The 14469-nt window shown below is 38.1% G+C and overlaps 2 protein-coding genes across 4 annotated transcripts; both read right to left on the bottom strand.

Annotated features, from left to right (window-relative positions):
* Positions 1–88: 88 nt before the first annotated feature.
* On the bottom strand, positions 89–5040 carry LOC133746403 (uncharacterized). Its single transcript, XM_062174591.1, has 7 exons — positions 4023–5040; positions 2971–3009; positions 2806–2876; positions 1292–1356; positions 1084–1173; positions 871–963; positions 89–753 (listed from the first exon to the last, which is right to left on the bottom strand). Exons 1-7 carry the CDS (start codon positions 4706–4708, stop codon positions 352–354), a joined length of 1446 nt encoding a protein of 481 aa, XP_062030575.1. The 5' UTR covers positions 4709–5040; the 3' UTR covers positions 89–351.
* A 1454-nt stretch (positions 5041–6494) lies between these two features.
* LOC133745790 (transcription repressor KAN1-like) lies at positions 6495–11972 on the bottom strand. 3 transcript variants are annotated; one of them, XR_009863788.1, is made up of 7 exons: positions 10114–11972; positions 9903–9979; positions 9125–9170; positions 8549–8708; positions 7188–7218; positions 6996–7083; positions 6875–6892 (listed from the first exon to the last, which is right to left on the bottom strand). XR_009863788.1 is itself a non-coding variant. In XM_062173919.1 (6 exons), the coding sequence occupies exons 1-6, from the start codon at positions 11027–11029 to the stop codon at positions 6767–6769; spliced, it is 1413 nt and encodes a 470-aa protein (XP_062029903.1). In that variant the 5' UTR covers positions 11030–11970; the 3' UTR covers positions 6495–6766. The 3 variants fall into 3 exon arrangements, 1 of the variants encoding a protein (XP_062029903.1); XM_062173919.1 differs by lacking the exon at positions 7188–7218 and having other exon boundaries at positions 6495–6892; positions 10114–11970; XR_009863787.1 differs by having other exon boundaries at positions 6832–6892; positions 6996–7218; positions 10114–11971.
* Between the last annotated feature and the right edge of the window lie 2497 nt (positions 11973–14469).

The following is a 14469-nucleotide window of genomic DNA, read 5'->3' as shown; positions in this document are numbered from 1 at the left end:
AACCAAATGGTTGAGCCACTAATAGAGAAGCAGATGATCACGATGCAAATTGCTCCACTTGAGCAATTCTCATTGACCCCAGAAAAAATGAGGAAAAAAACTCTTCTAAGAGATCCCGCAGAACTGCAGAAAAAAATTCTTTTAAAATACAGAGCAAGGCATATTGTCCGTTTTCAAGTTTCAACATAATATTCCGAATTTATTCAGCGGCGCCTAAATTTTGTCAGTCAGCTTCACCGCCAAGCTTCTAGAACTGATCGATAACATTGGTCACTCACATTGAGGCCATCTATCCCAATTTTCCGTTGTTCAATAACTTGTCAATTCTCTCAATGCACTACCTAGTAGTTTTCATATTCTATGAATCAACCAATCTATTATTTGCTTCGAAATAGCTTCTCGTTCTGGTTCAAAGAGGAGGTCATGTAACAACCCATCATACAATGTGATGGTTTTGTCAGTTGAGGAGGCTTCGTCGTACAGTTTCTGTGTGGCCCCAGGATCAGTAACAGTGTCAGCTGTGCCATGGAGAACCAGAAAGGGGACTTTCATCTTGCTAAGATTCTGCTGCAAGTAGGATGTGATTCGAAGAATTTCATAACCAGTCCTCACACGGATGGCTCCAGTGTACACTAGGGGGTCTGAATACTTGGCAGCCAGCGCTGCAGGGTCCCGAGAAACTGCAATGCCTGTCTTATTTGCCGCACTGAGTTGATATCTCGGCATCAAAAATGCAAAGACTGGAGCAAGTATCTGTCAAGAAAAATGCAAGTCAAACATTTGCTTGTAGTTTGATTGCATTTGAGAACTTATAACTCCTCACATATTTTTGAGAAAAATTAAAATTCAGATAGTAGATATGATTCTGACCACAAATATTGGGTGCGAAGGCTGAACCCCAACTGCAGGTGATGTAAGCACCACACCATCTATGCAGGCCTCAACTTTTGGGTCAAGCATTGCCTGTATCATTTTTGGAATAGTACACGTTATGATTAATTTCCATGCTAATGAATCAGTGACCAAACACAAGACAAGTAAATCATGAATTCATGACTATTCACCACTCCCTATAATCAATACCTTAAGGATAATGGCTGCACCTGTGGAGTGTCCAAAACAAAAACAAGGTAAGCCAGGATTTTCGGCTACAACCTTTTCAATATATGATTTCTGCATGAAAGAGAGGCAAACACAGATAATTAATATAATTTCAGCCAAGTTCCCTTATCATTCGGTCAACAAAAATACTCTTCTGATTAAGATATTGTTAATCATCTTCAAAACATACCATATCAGCAACAGCAAAATCGAGAGAAGGAACATACGCATGAAGCCCATCACTCCCACCATGACCTAGATGAAAAAGAACAAATAATCATCAAAGTGAACAGTTATATAAGAAGAACAAAAACATTGAACTATTAATTGAAAAGGATAGAAGTTCATATCAAGGACGGTATAAAATTGATGATATGGTCAATACGGAGCACTAAGTCTTAATATTCTGACAATGGTAGTTCAGAGAAATGACATGTACAATCGTGTGCCTGTAGACTAGATGCCTGTGTTGGCATGCACTTAAAATGCAGGTTCACCATTAAACTTAGTGCAACACTGTTTGAAATTCACTTCATTCAGGCATCAGACGTGTAGTGTTTCTTCTTCATTTGAATGTTAAAAACTTAAAACATGCATAGCTGGACACAAGCATACATATAATAAGCTTACTTATACATAGGAGCTTCACAGGTTTTCGCACCAATGGGCATCCAAATTACTCAGTCCTGCAACATACAAATATATATGCCATGTTGAAGAGACTGATCTCTAGTCTATGAAACAATATTCAAGAAAAAAGAAGATTTTCTCTAATGCAACGAAAAAAAAAAAAAAAAAGATAAAATTTTTCATAAAATATGGAGATTCTTTTTTTCATAGAAAAAGATAGAAGTAAACACAGGGACAGATCTTGGAAATATAGAACTCTTTGATGGACTAAGGAAGGTAGAGACATGGAATGAAGACAAAGTGAGAAAATTTGAAAATCTTCATTTCAATATAGTTTCCATGGAGAAAAGTTTCAATTTGTCTCCCTCTAACCTAAAGACGCCTACTTTACACCGGAAAATGGAAAAATTATCGACTTAACACTAGTGTTCTATATGGAATTCAAAATTCTTGTGTAAAAGAGTGATCATTGGGGATAATGTACAGGCATTTGCCACAAACACTACAAACATGCTCATGCAGGCACATATACAATTACAAGCAACAATAGGTTGTTGATAGAAGAGTCATTAGTACCTTAGCTAGTTATCCACTTCCTAAAAACTTGGATATAAACCTCAAATTGCATCTTCCAGATGATTCCCACGACCAGAAACAATTGTTATAGAGGCTTAATTCTTATAACCAGATAGACATACTTTCATACCCTTATCTAAACAAGGATATAGAAACCAACTGTCCCCAACTTTTTAGGGAAAGGAAACCAGCAAATTCATACAAATTGAAGACCAAGTTCTCTATGCACACTCACTTGTAGCTAACATTTTGGCCCCAAGATTTATATCACAACAGATAGTATAATATAATTATGAGCATACATTATCATTGCTAACTTTAGTTCTCCACACTTTGGTCCAACAAAAGCATTGTGAAGTATATTTACTTACAACAAAGAACTGCATCAGAAAGAGTTAAACATGACATACAACTGGTGAAATTGTCGTTAAATCTCACAGACTCAAGGTAGCATCACCAAAAAAGAACAGAAAGACAATGGGTGTACGTAGAACTTACCAATCCAATCCATTCCATAAACCTTGAAACCATTAGCATTCAGCTGCTTTGCAAAACCACTGTATCTGCCACTGTGATATGAAAAAAATATCTTAATAGAAATATCAAGACATATAACTCCTCTAGAAATCACATTTCAGTGTGGATCATGTACAAACAACAAACCTGTGTTCATTCAGGCCGTGCATAAGAATGACAACACCCCTGCACATTGCAAATGATAAACTTAGTAACTTAGTACTATAGCAAGATGAGAAAAAGAAATGTCACATACACGTCAAGATAGAATTCAAAGGAACTATGAACAGAAAGGACAGTTAAAAACAATGTACATTTGGACTTGATGACCTGTAACATTCACACAGAAGCACAAGTAGCATATTTTATATCTGTGATGTAGCTAAAGGTGGTAGTCTCAAATAAACAAAGTTTCTCAAACTCCACAAAATATAGATTCTCATTCAGTACTTCACTGTATCAATATAATGAACATGAAAATCTGCAGAGAAAATTATAGAAGAACATAGATTCAACCCATCATTTGTCAGGTAAAGCAATGGGCTTCAGTTGTGGTCCATAAAAGTAGTTAAACTCCATAGCTGATTGGATACATTAAAATGTCAAATAGAGGAAGCCAAGAACAGTAAGCAGTGCCAGTCAAAACAATCAAGGAATAATAGAAAGTCCCAATGGCATTGCAATTATATATCATGCACTTATTCTTCTCTTTTCCTCATCAAAGGGATAAGTAGTCAAAAACAGCCAGCTAAAAACTGGTGACTTTACTCGGGTATCACAATCCTAGGGCCCCTGGCACTCGGAATTACAGGACCAATAGCTGCACAACAGTTTATTCCTTTCAGATATGGTCATAGTTTCCAAAGTCAGGACCAGGTTGATGAATGGTTAAAATGGTATATGTTAGAATATGCCTCTCTCTCTCTCTCTCTCTCTCTATATATATATATATATATAGCTCAAATTGAGTTGGAAATCCAGTTAACAGCATGTTAAGGCGATATAATCAAGAAGATAAAACGAAATTCGATCAGGATTAACACAGATGTCCTAGTCAAGTCCTAACAATGAAATTGCCACTTCCCTAAATCGAATAAAAAATTCAACCACATTCATTCATTAAACATTTAAACAGAAAAAGATAAAAAGAAAAATTCAATCTCAGTAAAAAAAAAAAGAAAGATGAATGGGAATTTGACCTGATGTTAACCGAAACGGGAGTCCAGGTTTGGGTGAAAAGAGTTTCCCCTCGGGTGGTGGCGAAAATCGAAAATTGCCTGACCGAATCCGGATCGTCGTCCTGTCTGACTCTCAGCTTCGCCAACGCTCTCCTGGCCGCCACGTCATGATCGACGGGCGGCGGCGAGCTGTTGCTGCTGCTCTTCCAGTGCACGATGGTAGCCGGCACGCGCACCACCGGCCCTCTCTGCTTATTCTCGTCCTCGGACAATTTCTCGGACGAGGACAACGGCTTGCGGCCGCGGAAAGGCAGCAGGAGGAGCAGGAAGAAGGCGTTGATCAGCATCATCAGACTCCGCATTGCTCGGAGCGAGAACAAGGCGCTTATGCGGCCGCTGGCGCCGGAAGTCAAAAGCAGAGACGGCGGGGACGCAGTCGCCATAATGGAAATTTCCACGTGTCTCGTTCGGAAGCCTCCTCCGGTTGTCCTCCTCCTCCTAACTCGCAGCAATGCCGATGCCGATGCCGATGCGGATGCCGGAGTCGATGAATAGAATTCGAATTCCGCTCCTGCTCCTGCTGCTGCTCCTGCTCTGAACCCTAGTCGTCGGTTTAATTTAGGTCTATTGCTGTTCTTAGCATCAAACAAAGGGATTCCAGGCTCTAATAATATCCTCTCCGTCCCTGCTGTTCTCACACAGCTCATAAAAAAATGGTGGGTCTTTACTCAATTCTCGCTCACAAAATCAACCCCTTTTTCCAAATTTAGGCCTTCTCCCAATCACTTGCTCTCTCTCTCTCTGTCTCTGTGTTTGTGCGTGCAAAAATGAATCCACCCAAACCTTGGCTGGATTCTTAAATGACACAAAACCAAATGACCCGAAACGGCGCACGGAATTTATTTAATTAATAATAAATTAATTAGATTTCTGTTTATATATTTATGCGATGCGATAATTTGGATTAAACATGGAAGGTCTCTGGCTCCTTCTATATCTATCTATCTGGAGGGGATCCAAATCCAATTTTTACTTGTTAACCAAGGAAGAAACAAAGCACGGCACTTACGGCGCAAAATGAGACGTTGCCGCTCTTTCTAATCTAATCTAATCTACGTGGCGGACGATGAAGACGGGTCGGTCGGTTGAGTCTTTTAGGTGTTGACACGTAGAGGTTTAGTTGGGCTTTGTTTTGACTTGTGTGGTCAATGGGGCCGAGAAGTTTGGTTTGGGCTTGTTTTGACTCCCGTCAAATGTTCGGGATGTTTGTTTGTCTTGTACCGCATAATCAAATTTGGTTAAGATAAGGCATAACTACAAATCCTGAACCAAAATAATTGCTTTGACCAATGACCGGTGTCAGTCAACTAATGGGTTACACCTTAATAGGAACTAGGCAGGCTCATGTTTTCTAGAGCACCCGACATGAAAGCCCAAAGAAAAACAGTAGGCTCCGCAAGGCCCAAGCTTAGATTGAGTTTTAAACTAGGGTTTGGTGATGACCCTATGGGAAGGTCAAGTTAATACCCTAAAAGGTGTGACGGCTTGTTCCTATGAAGAGAATTGGAAAGGTGTACGTATTGGTTGGAAGAAACAGAAAAGTAAATGGATTCGGAATTGGATTTTTTTTATTTTTAGAAGATGCAATGTACGTATTTGAAGTGATTACAAACGTTTAGAACTAATTTAATTAGGATGGTTTTAACATATATTCAAGTTAAGCACTCTTAACTTAATCAGTCCTGAGCAAAGAAAAAGACAGGCGGTCCAGCGCTAGGGTTACAGTTTCTTGCTGCTTCTGTTGCCCCTTAATATATAGTTTTGTTATTCGTAGATGAAGGCGGCCGTTTGGGATCAATTTAAGCAATATGTAGAACAGATAAATTGAAATTTCTGTTTTTGAACCTAAACTGTGTATAGATCAATGGATGAAATGCACGCGCGCTTTTAAATGATACACTGTGCTGGTCACAATATAGCAACACCATCCGTAGTTATCAGACAGAAAGTAGAATCAATTGTACTAAAAAGTAATCATTATTAATAATTAATTAGCTCCCAAATCTAAGATTTTGTTAAGGACGGAGGTGCATGATTAACCTATCTGCATGAGACATATATATCAATAATATTCCATTCTAAATTAACAGCTAGCTACCAAGTGCTTTATAGCTTTTTTATTTAGGGGGACAAATCAGGCTACAAATCACAAATAATGAACGTACTATACAATTGTAAAGTCCTGATTTCACACACTATTCAATTAGAATCAAATATCTCCCATTCAAAAGGCCATCAATCATTATGGGAAAAAAAAGGTTCTTTGCATTGAAAATCATATACATGCAATTGAGAAAGAGAGCGAGCAAAGGATAGAATATAAGCCACCAGATAATGCACCACCAAAACTGATCGATTCCGTCTCTCTTTTCTTTCTACTTTTAACTTTTGATTCATTCATTCATGACTTGTACGCAATGGCAAAACATCACAGATCATTATCAACAGCAACTTTTGTTCCCAAAATTAATCGAAAAGTATATACAGATCGAGATCGAGAGACATGCATGCAAAGCGCGCAACTATTAGAAGAAGATTGATCGATGGCTAAGCTTTCTCCTTTCTCAAAAATTCCCCCTAAAATTCTTATATATATGTCATGTGCTTCTTCTTCCTTTTTTTTTTCTTCTTTCATGAGAATAAATTTATGCATGGCAGTCAGCTGACAATTCCCTCTAGCTAGCTAATTAACTTAAAATGTAAAATTAGTCAAGTACTTCTTTGCTGTGCCAGTCCGGTCGCCCTAAGCTGAACTCCAAGCTTGGATTTTTTATGAAGTCCCCATTTGAGAGATCTACAAAGCTACTTCGTGATTGGGCAAAATCACTTCCCTGCAGCATGTGTTTGATGCAAATCATTAATTAACTCCGATAAATAAACTATATGTCCAGCCTGATCTGTGAGTCATTAACACCTAAAACTTCAGGTCACTACCTCGTGATGATGAAATAGGTTTCCAGGACTTCTATGTTGAGAGTGGCCATTTAGATCTCTTGAACTTGCTTGCACCCATGCTCCTCTACTGCAACCACGCATTTCATATATCAATAACCAGAAATTCTTCAATTGCATGTTCTGGTTTTAGCTACCTCATTAAATTCTTAATCAACTTCAACTCAAACTCACTCTTGATGCATATCACAAATGAAGATCATACCTACAATAAAAGAATTGGAAGAAAGGATGCAACGAGTTGTCAGTAATGTAAACACCAGGATATAGGAATGAACAAAGCTTTTCAATTTGAGCAGTTTTTAATTAGAGATAATCATATAATTGTAGATTACTATTAGCAGATGCAATTGATCGAGTGCAATGAGGAGTTAACGATTGCTATCTGGTCATGAATTTTCAGGAGCTTGTCTTTAATTTCTTGTAGTTGGGGATTCCAGAAGCTTTTGAGGTGTTATGCTGTGCCCCGGTAGTTTAGGATCATGAAGATATGCATTGGCAGGCTCTTAGTGTACGTATTATGCTAATGCATTGGTAACTTTTTGTACCCATGCTATTAGTACTACTGTCTTATTGATCAACGTACTTAATTTCTTCCATGTACTGCTGTCTTATTGATCTACGTACTTAATTTCTTCCATGTGTTCATATATATCAAATTAGTTAAAAAATTAAGGCACTCCATGCATGCGTTTGTTTAATAGCACAAGTAAATTAATAATGGGCAGTGAACTATATATAGCCTAATTAAGCTAAACTAGCTGAAGATATTCTATTCATTAACATCTAAATCATCCTTATACTCTTTTTATTATTATTAAACATGATCTTAGCTATCAGTCGTTATGACTGGCGAAATAATGCAATGATAGTTTGTACTTCTTACTTTCTTAGCCTTGAAATTCTAATTTAATCAACCAACCAAGTTTTGGAACTTAAACCCTAGGATCAGACACAATATACAAGTAAATGGCAGTTAATTAAGTCAATGGAGTTCAATAATGATTGTGGCCGGCCAAACATATGCCTACTATCTGTAAGTGTAAAGCTTAATTAATCAACAGGTGATATTATATGGATCAAGAAGCACACACAAAGACGTATTCTGTAAGTACATTTTGATTTCAAAAACAATGGTCTAGATGAACAGCTAGTGCACTATGATTCTTTCATGCTAAGGTTTCAATGTTTTAAAATTATTATTCTAAAAGGTGGTCTTGGTGCAACTGTGCAAGTTTAGTGATGCAAGAATTAAGGAGGACGGACACGGAAAAAAAGAAGTAAATTGATGGAAAGCAAAAGCTGTAGAAAGAAGCACTTTTAGTTTCAGAAAAGGGAAGACGTGTATTCTGATTTCCAAAGCTAAACCACCCATGCATATATATTTGCTTTTATATATAGGAGAACAAGGATGAATAAAACTCGAAAAGTAGGACCAACCAATGGTGAAAATTTATGAAAACAACAGTATTACAGTAACAATCACTGGGAGGAAATTAAAACTGACTTTCGTACTACTTAATCAATTATTATACCTGGAAGAGTTACCCCACAGATTGCTAGAAGGGTGTTCCGTATCTTGCTCTAAATTTAAACTTGCATTTGAGCCTCCTCTTTGGTTTAGTAAACCATTTGCTGAATTCTGATGATGCGTTGTCGTTGTTGTGGACATAAGATCTTCATCACCAGACCCATCTGGTGTTCATATACAGTAACCCGATTAATATCATTCATGATGTGCATATATAATTTGCCTAACATGCGCCAAGTTTAATTGCCATGTGCGCTCTGAAGTCTGAAGTATATGCACATTTACATTTTACTACTGTTGAACTTGTACATCCAGATTCCAGAACAAGAGGCACATGCAATATAAACTGTGGTGGGTGTACAAATATACGCAAGTGTGTATAAATACCAACAGTGTACAAATGTACGATCTCCATATTAGGGTATATAGGCCCTAGCTGGATAGATAGACGTACAGTACATGCATGCACATTGAATGGGTAGTAGGATTTTCAATATTCAAATTAATGATGGAAATAACTAACAAGTTATGAGTCAAATTAAGTGAAGCAAGTAGGGGTTAAGTTAGCAATACGAATTACCTGAGGAAGCTACAGGTTTGTCAGTGTTCTTCACAGTTCTATACATCTGCAAAAGCAAAAAAAAAAAAGGTAATTAATAAAAGAGATGAAATTAATGACAATAATATTTAGTACTTGATTAATAAAAAAAATCTCAGTCAAAAGCTCGGGGAAGAACCAAAGAAAAAAGAAAATTGGAAATGAGAGGAACTGAGAAAGATGCTTTGCTTGTGTGTGGATTTTATTGATTAGTTTAATAAGCACGAGGTAGATATTTGGTGAAGGGGGTGAGTAAATGACTTTGTATTATTGAGAAATGATGGCTACTTTCTTTCAAACTTTATCACTCTCTCTAAAAGTAGAGCTTGTCCTGTTTCACAACAAGGCCAAGGCTGGAAAGGCCAAGAAAGAACGGAGGACTCAAAGCGAGCTCTCAGGCAAGTACCACTACTGTTCATTCGTCCTAAACCATTTATTCATGAATCAGATTCAACAGTACAAATTCAAACTGCACAGCCCAGCCTTGGTTACTGTGCCACTTAGACAGCCAAAGTCTTCAGTCTGCATTAGTCTTCACCACACACACACCTCTCTGCACTGCACTGTACTACTTCTCAATCAGAGAGAAAGAGAGAGAGAGAGAGAGAGAGAGAGAAAAAAAGAGAGAGACCTAGGTTTTTTGTTTTTATCTCTGGTCAAATTCAATTCAGAGCTCAATAGCTTGGCTAGGTTGAATCTGATCCCTATTTTCATTCACTTTTCTAACTTCATTAAGAGAGAGAGAGAAAGCTGGTTATACCTGCAAATGGCTCTTAACATGAGCAAGTGTGAGATCTTTGACATCCATGAGCTCCAACACTGACTTTGGAGTCGCCCCTAAATAATATAAGATAAGACGAAAAGTTTCAGAGAAATTTCAATACATAACAAAAATTTGGTTCCACAATATAAGAAGAAAGAAAATTAATTAATAATTAATGAGAAAGAGAGAGAGAAAGAGATGGACTGACTTTCATGGCCGCCAAGGAGCTCGACGGCGTGAACAAAACGAGCGTGGAGGGAGCTGGTCCATCGCATTCTGGGTGCCCTCATGCTCCTCTTACTCTGATACGACTTGGGCGTAAATCTAGATCTCATGATGAACCCGTTAGTATTAGAGAAATCACCATGATGATGATGATGAGCTCCAATCCCAATCCCAACCCCAACTCCACATTGGTGTTGATGCTGCAGCAGCTGCTGTTGTTGATGGTGATGATGATTCAGATACTGTAAGTGTTGTTGAGGCACTCTTAGACTGTCCATAGTTATCCCGTTATACCTGGACTCAAACCCTCCTCCTACTCCTGCTCCCATAGCAGCAGCACCACCGGGTCTGAAGGGTGCAGCAGGAGATAGATACGGCGGCGGCGTTTGGTAGAAGCAAAGCTTGGAATTAGCAGCTGCTGAAATATCCCTAGACGGGTCCAAATTAGGTGGAGAAAACGGAAAGGAGCAATTAGCTGCTGCGGGAGTGCTGTTATAAACTGGAATTCCTTTGATGGGTTTGATTCCTAGCTCGGCCACATCAAGCATGGAAAGGCCGTGACTTATGTTGTTGTGCTTTTCGGCCGCTGCTTGCTGCTGATCTCTTGCGAAATAGCTCGATTTCATCATCTTCCATGAGTTGCTGTCACTCTCGGCCTCCGAAGCACTTGTGGGATTTGCAAGGGAAAGCTCAGTGTCTGCGGCGTGTGGAGTAGTAGCAGCATCGTCACTGTGAGATTTGACTAGACCGCCGTCGTGCACGTCGGTGTTGTCTCTGCACCGCCATATGTTGAAGGCCGCAGAGTCTGCAGGTTCGTTTGGAGCACTGTTTGGAGGGCTTATATGAAGTGAAAGATCAGGAATCGGATTCAAAGACTCCAAAATCCCTTTATGAGGCATTTTATATATTCCTCACCAAATCAAGAAGCAACAGCTTCCTTCCTTCTGGCTAAAAACGAAAGTGCTGTCTCTGATCTCTCTCTCTCTCAAGCTAAAGCTAAGCAGTTTTAGGTTCTGAAAACAAAGTAAAAACCCACTTCATCCATCTCCTTCTGACAGATTTCAGAGGCTAACCAATACTAATAGTAATATAGATGTGGATTATGAGGTGGGTTTCAGCTAGCTGCTACTACCTTGCTTCAAAAATACACACACTCACAAGCATCTATGTATGAATATATATAAAATAAATAAAATTAGAGAATATTATCAATGGATCAGAGCTAGCTGCAGATGCGCAGTAGTACTAATCCCACTGATTTTGCTGCTAACTAGTATGGATGAAAACGAGAGCAGACCTTTAGTTTGCCTTAAAAAGAAAATTAAAAAGAAAAAAAAGAGGTGAGGAAGAAAGTGAGTGTGCTGTAAAGAAGGGAATTAAGGCTATCTGGCTAGCTAAATGGGAAAAGGAGAAGACTTTTCTCTTCCTCAAGAAACAGACATCCTCATCAGGAGAGAGAAAGCTGGAGGGGGGGGGAGATGCAGTAGTAGTACTATTACTACTACTATATTTTGCGATCGACTTAAAATAAAATTAAAAAAAAAAAAAAAGGGAAAGGATTGGGAAGAAGGAAGGAAGGAATATATAAGAGATATGGGTCTGAGTTTCTAATGCCTCGAGAGTATATATAGGAAAATGACACTCCAACAAAGCCTGTCTCCCTTTCTCTTTCTCTAGTAGTAGTCAATGGCCAGGACTCTATTTATAAATGTACACGCAAAACTGGAAAAATAAAACAAGCTAGCTTTTGAAATATTCAGCTTCTTCCTACCTAGCCTTCAATTCAATTCCCCGGAGACGACGGGTTAAAAAGTAGATGTGAGAGAGAGAGAGGGACAAATCTAGAATTCTTTTCCCCCCACCCTCCTCGCTCCCTCGCTACCTCAAATTTTTACTGGTCTCTTCACATTTCTGTATGTATATGAATAAAGCTAGCAATGGATGGATCACTGAATAGTTACATCAACCCGATGTTGAATAGAGCTATAATGCTGACACAGATACATTGACCCACAGTCTTGTATTTACTATGCCATCTAGGTGAATGTGAGCTATATATGTGTTTATATATACACAACTTTTTAGTGTACGTGACTCCTTTATATGTAGCTGGTACTTCGTATGCCTTGTATATATATATATATATATAAATTCGCTGGCCGGCTTTTTACCACTGTATGGAGCTTTGCATATATGCAATGGTAAATGTCTCCATTGTCAACTTCAAGTACAATGTATATATATAGATATATAGATCTGCATTTCATGTTTCGAGTCCGTGCATGATCAAACCAAACACTATCTAATTCTGCCTTTAGTCTTCATCAAATTTTGAAGATCTGGCTAATTGATTGTAATACTGTTGGGGAAGAAATACAAGTCTCCCAAACTGGCCTTGTAAATTTGAGCAATTGAAACTGATATCTCTTGCCGAACTTTACAGTTTTTAACATACAAGAAAGTGCAGCAAATAATCATATAAGAACCCTAAGAATCTTTGAATCACAAGTCACATGAGAGCAAACGATCACTTAACCATTCCTATTATATATTGTTTTGTGTGTGTGTGTGTGTGTGTGTAGAAACAGAAACTCTATGAATTGTTTCTCCTTTTATGGATGAAAATTTTGTGTCCAACCAAGAGAAAGCTGCAGAACAGAATAAAACAAGCAAAAGAGCTGCAGACAGTAACACAACGTACAAAAATCCCATGGGTATAAATATATCCCCATCCTATGTATTATTGTAGCTGTCCATACATATTCTCATAAAATTCTTTCAAACAAATTACTTAAGACGGCCTAGTATCTATTAGTTTAGTGGTATTAGTTTTTCATTTATTAGCATGAGAAATTATGAATTTTACTCATGACTTAGTTGTCATCTATTCTTAGTTGTTAACTAAACATTTAATTAAGTTTTATTAGGCTATGCCGAAGGCACGCGTCGGTGTTCAACTTTCCCATCAAAGAAATCAAAACCACAATCCGTAAAAGTATGCATCTTATAATGCAGGTGATTGTATTATTCCATGTTATGTAAACATATTAAGACGTACAATATATCTTGTCAAATTAATGGATGAATGAATTGGGTGGGTGTAATAGTCAATAAATATTGATTAATTAGGTGGACCCATTGACCTAAAATATTTGTGAGGCCACTCTAAAGTGTTGTTTGTTTGCTTTCATATGGTTGTCATCGTAAACTCTCTATTTCTTCCACATACATACATACCTTTGTTGATAGAGAGAAAGAGCTAGAGTTTCTTATTATTCCTTTTCATCATCCCAAATATTCCCTTCTAATCCTCCAACAACTTTGTCTACCATATTATTATGTCCACCCACATGACCCTAGCTCATTGACTAGCGCATCAATCTTCTTGATTATTTTCTAAAACCTAGGCCAAATCAACTTAATTAACTAAATTTTTTAAACTAACTTATATAGACCTATCAATCCTTCCTTCCAATTTGAATTTAGTTATTACCTGCAGCTGCAGGGAAATTATGCATTGATGGACTAGCTCGACTAGTGCTACATTTTTCTAATTGTGCCCTCTTTAATGCCTTCACCACTCTCCACATGCATATATGTGTTAGATATATATAAACATGTCCTCGACTTCTACACTTACTTTTGGGGTGACAACGAGCCATAGAGCGAGTTACAAGGCCCTATATATGCCCATCATCTCTTAATCAAATTCTACTACTAAACTAATTAGTTTTTCAGCTCTGGCAAAGTATATTACATTGAAAAGGTAAATGCATTTATTGCTCGACAGTTTTTAACTACATCTCACTTATTTCTATATGCAAGAATTTAAAATCCAAGCAATTGAAGATCGAAAACTAGATAACGATGGCATGGAAGGACCAACTTTTTCATATTGATCAAAGGGATAAAGGGATTGAGTTGTCCTGAACTTACTAGTGAGTTATGTTCGCCTCTAATCATTAGAATGTCTAGCTAATTTGTAAAACGATAAATCCACTGTTTCACTAGTTTATATGTTAAACATACTGTTGAGAATATATATATCCCACATGAGAAAAATGGGACCTTGCCTATGGGTTTATAAGGGTTTGGACAACTCCATCTATCGCTAATTGGTTTTGGATGTGAAAGATCATGGTATCAGAGCGGGTTATCCCACATGTGCATGCCTCACGGCCACACGAGCTCCACGTCACCCAAAATTGTCCACGTGTATGGCTTGAAAATTTGTCACATGTGCGGGGGCGTGTTGAGAATATATACATCCCACATGAGAAAAATGGGACCTTGCCTATGGGTGTGTATGGCTTGAAAATTCGTCACACGTGCGGGGGCG

Source organism: Rosa rugosa, chromosome 4 (assembly GCF_958449725.1).
Source record: "Rosa rugosa chromosome 4, drRosRugo1.1, whole genome shotgun sequence".
Taxonomy (NCBI): Eukaryota; Viridiplantae; Streptophyta; class Magnoliopsida; order Rosales; family Rosaceae; genus Rosa; species Rosa rugosa.
The sequence above is the reverse complement of the archived record's forward strand: the minus strand, read 5'-3'. Positions and strand labels throughout refer to the sequence as shown.